The following is a 5994-nucleotide window of genomic DNA, read 5'->3' as shown; positions in this document are numbered from 1 at the left end:
AAAGCACATTGTGGGAAGGCGTCAATCACCTATTATTCCAGATCTGAACAAATGCAAAATCTTGACTGGAACAAATGCTTCCAACAGGTCCGGGACATAGGGCTACATTTCCCTTTTGTTCACGGCCTAGCAGTTGGCATGTATTTGTGCTCCCCTCGCTCCGACCACCCAGGACGGCTGGGAGGCTGTGCTCCAAGCGAGGAAGATAACTACTGTCACCAAGCACGCTTGATAGGTGGCTGCAGTAATCACGGCCTGGGAATCGTTTATATGGAGCCTGTCCAGTCCCGGAGAAATATGCAGGAAGTTGGCCAAATGGAGCCTTGTGCCCTGTTCATCTCGCCCACAAATCTCTCCGATATAAATCTCGCCCCTCCGCTGTCATTATCGCTCTATTTACATTTTCAAGGGGAAGTGTAACTGCTTCCAGAAGCGCCGCACGGAGCCGGGCGGGGAGGGGCGGCGGCGGCCGGAGGCAGGCGGGGAGCGGGGCCGGGGGGGCGAGAGCAGGGTATGGATAACTATAATCTATACACAATGGGTTAGAGATGTCTGTTTGGACAGGGAAATCTGAACCAACAAAGCGGCCGGCTAGAGGCGTATCTGCATGCGTATCTGGGTCGCCGCTCCGAGGCGCGCAGTGTGTCGCAGGGTTTCCCGCAATTTCCCCGACGGGGCTACATTGTGTGCACCTTGGCCGCCGTTCAAGCCCCCTTTCCTGCCAGGTTTCCTCCATCCACCCGGGCTCGGCTCCCAGCGCATCCCCGGGCGGGGGACACGGTGGAGCCTGGCGGGGGGCGCCCCGATCCCCGGCCCCCCGGCTTGAGCCGCCCTGCGCCCGGTTGTCTCTTGTGTCCGTGCCCTGCGGCCGAGCCCCGAGCCCTGCCACTGCGGTTCTGGAGCCGAGCAGCGGAGCGGGCGGTGCCATTTGCTGGGTCCCCGGCGCTCACCGAGGCTGGGCGAGGGGCCGGGGCCGCCCGGAGAAAGGCTGCGGGGAGGCTCCTGCCCCGCGGCCCGCGGAGGGGACCGCGGAGGTGATGCCGCCGGAGATGCCCCCAGCGCCGGCCGCACCCCTCCTGCCGGGAGCGGAAAATAAAAAGGGGGGGCCCGGGGCTCCGGGTTTGGTTGCTGCTGGTTTTGGCAGATGAAGCGGCGCTCGGCGGGGACGCGAGACGCGAGGATAAATAAACGCGCTGCGTTTGATCTTTTCTCCCTCTCTCCCAGCTGGAATCGTTTCAGCCCCTCACACATAGCGCCCGAGGGGATGTTCTTTGGGTTAGTGCAACGCAGAGCGATGCTAACAAAATCTCCACCACCCCGGCTCTCGCTCATGGACCGAGCGCGTTGGGCTCCCCGTGTTTCCGCAGCCAAGCTCACCCCATTGCCCTCCGCGAGAAAAAGGTGCACCTTACGTCCACAACATGCTCCGCAGAGGCAACAAAAACGGAGATCCCATCCCCTGAAAGCACACACACACACACAAACACCAGCCTTCCCCGCGGAGGGCACCGCCGAGGTGTGAAAAATCCTGGGCTGCGGGTCGGAAACCTGTCAATGGCAATGGGAGAAGTGGAGGTAGCACGGCAAACAGCCCGGCTAAATAAAACAAATAACAACTTAAATTCCTTCCAGGTTTAAAGAGAGGGAAAGGGGGGGAGAGGAATAAAGAGGGAGAAGCAGGGAGGAGGCTCTCGGCAGGCTCTGCGGATGTCCTGGGAGGATTCACTTTGTCTGCGGATAGAAGGGACGCTGGTGGCTTTGGTGGCGGATGGAGGGGGGTGGTTGTTGGTCATCCACATGCCACCCAAGATGTTATTCACTGCTAACAATTACCATTATCTGTCCCCACTTTTGGCTAATCAGACAGAATATGTAATGATGAAGCCTGTTTCCTGCTGTCTTTGGGAGGTAACGGGTTATTCTCTCATGGGGGTGGCGGGAGGGGGGGGTTACACCTACTCCCATTAGGGCTTTAGCACTTGACTAATTCAGGTACTTAGCATCCTATAGACAGGGACGGTTTGAAAGCAGGCAGTGTTTGCAGTGGGGAGGACTGTTTATATAAACAGGACACCTCTGTAAACGACACTAATATTTGGGGTTAGGTGGCGATGGAAGGGAAGGTCCTCTTGAGCCCAGAGATTCCCCAGTAACTGGGCGCAGTCCTTTCCTCGCAGCTTTTAAAGGAGGGGGTTTGGGGCTTTGGGAAGATATTTTTTGGGGGTGTGGGCACAACCTACCATGGCCACATCTGGCAGGATCAGTTTTACAGTGAGGAGCATTTTGGATTTACCAGAGCAGGATGCGCATAGCATAAAGCAAGCCTCCGACCACCACCACTCAGCGGAGAACTACACCGGCTCGCCGTACCGAGGGTGGATAGAAACAGACAGAAATCATTATCCCTGTGAGTATGAAACGGACAGGAGTTCGCCATCTCCATGCAGCTCTCTTTTATTTGTTCCCCCGTTCCTTTGGGGAAGATGCGAAGAAGCGAATCGCCAGCGTGCGTAGCCTACAGGATCGGGGGAATCCAGGCTGGGAATTTTATAGAATATTCCTGAATTGCAACAATGAAACAGCAGGAACATCCCAGCCACGAGCTTAAGAGAGAAAAGATATTCTCCCCTAGGTCTGTGCATGTTCCCGGCTGTGGCAGAAAGCGAAACCTCAGGCTGTGTCTCTCTGCGTTTATCGTTTAAGCTCTCTCTCTTCCCGGATTCCTTTTTTTTTTTTTCTTTTTTTTTTCTTTTTTTTTTTCCCGTTTCACTGTTGCAAGAAACCCTGCCTTGTTGCGCTGGAGGGTTTTCAGGTCATCCCACGTACCCTAGAGGAAAGCACACGCCCAGTGCCTCACCTCCCCGGGCCGCCACGGAGCGCGCCCTGGGCGCGACCGCGTCCTTCCACGCGTTTCCCACCGCGGAGGAGAGCAGCCTCCGGCTCGAGCCCCCGGCTAGGCGACACGTTCCCCTTATCCCCCCCTACAAATCGTGCCGCAGCAGTACAGCGCTTCATACAGGCGTGCGGTAAGGGGGGAGCCCGTCCGCTGGCCGGACGGAGGATCCCCACCGGGCTTAGTTACACGTGGAGGTGATGGAGCAGCCGGAGAATAGCGGCGATGCACCGACTTGGCGGCCCGAGTCCCCGCGTTAGCCCCGGGCCAGTCCCCGCCAGCCCCGGGGCCGTGCGGGGCCGTGCGCGGCTGCACGCAGAGGCAGCGGGTTCATCCCGCTCGGGGGGCTAGCCCCGACCTCTTGTCGGCCACCGGGATTAGCCTGGCCGGGGCTGTCCCCGCGGGGGGCGAGGCGGCCCCGGGGACCCCCTGTCTCTAACCCCTCGCTGTCCCCAGCCTCCGACGAGAGCGGCCCGGAGCTGAGCCTGCCCGACTCCACCCAAAGGCCGCTCCCCGCCCGCGGCTCGGAGGCCGAGAAGAAGAAGAAGCGGCGGGTGCTCTTCTCCAAGGCGCAGACGCTGGAGCTGGAGCGGCGGTTCCGGCAGCAGCGCTACCTCTCGGCGCCGGAGCGGGAGCAGCTGGCCCGCCTGCTCAGCCTCACTCCCACCCAGGTGAAGATCTGGTTCCAAAACCACCGCTACAAGATGAAGCGGGCGCGCAGCGAGGGGCCCGGCAGCCCTCCGCCGCCGCGCCCGCCCGCCCTGCTGCGCCGGCTCCTGGTGCCGGTGCCGGTGCTGGTGCGGGACGGGGAGCCGTGCCGGGGCTGCCCCGCCAGCCCCCCGCCGCCTGCCGCCCGTCCCAAGCTGGGCTGCGCCCTGGCGGGCTGCAGCGCCCAGGCCGCCCTCGCCGTCCAGGGCTACCAAGCCTGCCCGCCCGCCCTGGGCGTCTTCCCCGCGTACCAGCACTTAGCGCACCCCGCCGTCGTCTCCTGGAGCTGGTGACAGCGGCGCCTCGCCCTCCGGGCCGGACTCATCCCGAGGGCGCCTGGGCTGCCTGCCCCGCCGCCGGCTCGCCCGGGGGCACGGGGACCGGGCACGGCGTTTGTAAAACCTCTGCTCCCCCTGTTTCTTTCTGAGAGGGTTCCCTGTTAAAAAAACAATGATAATGATCCTAGCGACCTAGTTTATTCGCAGATAGCGTATTCTTCCGGTGACTAATAAAATGATTTGGGGCGAAATATTTTTATTTTTACTTTTTTCCCGGCGGAGAAGTGTATTTTTGACGATTAGGGCTTTCGCTTTGGATTACCTCTTGCGCCGTAAAAGCTGACATGCTTTTCTTGCCAGCGGAATCTCACCCACGATTTCCTCTATTTTACCCACATAAGGCAACAAAGGGCGAAAAAAGTTTGGGGCGAGCACCCCACGGTACTGCAGGTGCCGTTTGCGATGCGAAGCGTGGGTCCGGGCCCGGGGCCGCTGGCTCCGGCAGAGCAGCAGCTTCTTGCTGTCTTTTTCAGAGCCTCTAAGGCCAGGAGTAAGCGAATTTTCCCTTTGGTCCGCATCTGTTGCGAAGATCGGCTGGGGAAGGATGGCCAATAGAAAATAGTGAAGACTTTTAACGGCCTGAGAGTTGTGTTTTGAGATGCTTGGACGAACTATTGATTTTATTATTTGGGGAAAAAAAAAAAAAAGTCATATAGTAGTCCTGCTAACCGTGAATGGGGAAAACCCCTCCAAAAAAAAAAAAAAAAGAAAAAATAGGTCTCCTTCAATTGTGGACTAGACTGGTAGCATCCACCCCTCTGGCGGGAGCCGCAGACCAAGAACCCGGAGGGAATATCTGCGGGCGAAGACCCCCGCGAGGACTGATGTTCGTCGCGGAAATGTTGTCGAGAAGCGGGACCCGCAGAAGCAGTTTTGTGTTTTGTTTTGTTTTGTTTTGTTTTGTTTTTTTCCCGGGAGAGAGCAACTCGGCCCAGATGTGCCCCTGGGATGTGCTGTGCAGTGACCGCATCCCGCGCAGCTCCCGCAGGCAGGGATGCGAGGTGCTTCGCGGGGATGCTTCGCGGCTCCCAACCCTGCTTCTCCAGGACTGCATCCCTTCCGCGAGGTCCTACGACGGCTCGGAGTCGGCCCTGACCCCGTGCAGGAGGATGAGACCCCAGCTGCAGGATGGAGCCGCTTCCACCCAAATCCCCTCCCAGCGCCGTCCCGCCGCCGCGCTCGGCCGGGGGACCAGGTGCCAAGGGGGATGCAGGCCGGGCCAGGCTTCGGACACAGGGGAATACAGCCTCTGTGTCACCTGTTTTTTTTATTGTTGTTGTCTTTCCCCTCTTCCCTTTATTTTTCCTCCTGCCATCCGAAATCTTTTTTCTCTTTTTCCCTCTTTTCTTTTTTTTTTTTTTGGTCTCAGCTGCTGGCCACCTTGTCTCCCATATGGATGGGGTTATCTTAGAAGAATCTCCCAGAGAATCGCTCCTTAAACCTTCTTTTGTCTTGGGAGTTGAAAAGAGCATTGTTGTGCTTGAAAAGGACCTAGACAAAATCCGCACTGTTTCAATTCAGGACTGTTTAATCAGTCCCTAGTGACAATTTTATGGGTTTTAGGCGGTACAATAGTATCTTTTAAAACCTTGTGGCCTTCATGAAGACAAAGGGTTTGAATTTTATGGGCTTACAACTCCAATTAGAACAGTGCCAATGTGTATGGGAGATTATCAAATTTGTATCATAAAACCCCTTTATAATAAATGATTGCTGGAAGCTGGGGGGAGGGGGGCGGCGGGGATGATAGGGATGAAGGGACCCGGACTTCAAGCTCTGGACTTCGTCGCATGTAGTTTTAAAAGTGCACATGCTGCTCTTCATTTTAACTCTTTGCGACCCAACTATGCAGCAGGAGCAGCCATGGAAATAGCGTGGCACCGTCATTAGAAACGGAAACAAAGACAGCAGGAGAAGCCCTCTCCTCCCCAGCCCGAATCTACCCTCCATCAGCTTGCCGAGGGCTTGGCCGCATCTCAGCCAGGAGGCTCTGGGGTCCTTCCCGGCTCCTTGGCTATCTGGGCTGCTCTCCTGCCCTGGAGACCACACGTGGCC

At 57.9% G+C, this 5994-nt stretch overlaps 1 protein-coding gene across 1 annotated transcript; it reads left to right on the top strand.

Moving 5' to 3' along the window:
• Positions 1-2203: 2203 nt before the first annotated feature.
• Positions 2204-4512, top strand: NKX2-8 (NK2 homeobox 8). The gene is made up of 2 exons (XM_035539593.2): positions 2204-2407; positions 3350-4512. The coding sequence occupies exons 1-2, from the start codon at positions 2242-2244 to the stop codon at positions 3892-3894; spliced, it is 711 nt and encodes a 236-aa protein (XP_035395486.1). The 5' UTR covers positions 2204-2241; the 3' UTR covers positions 3895-4512.
• The last annotated feature ends 1482 nt before the right edge of the window (positions 4513-5994 follow it).

This window comes from Cygnus atratus, chromosome 5 (assembly GCF_013377495.2).
Source record: "Cygnus atratus isolate AKBS03 ecotype Queensland, Australia chromosome 5, CAtr_DNAZoo_HiC_assembly, whole genome shotgun sequence".
In the NCBI taxonomy this organism is placed as follows: Eukaryota; Metazoa; Chordata; class Aves; order Anseriformes; family Anatidae; genus Cygnus; species Cygnus atratus.
The sequence above is the reverse complement of the archived record's forward strand: the minus strand, read 5'-3'. Positions and strand labels throughout refer to the sequence as shown.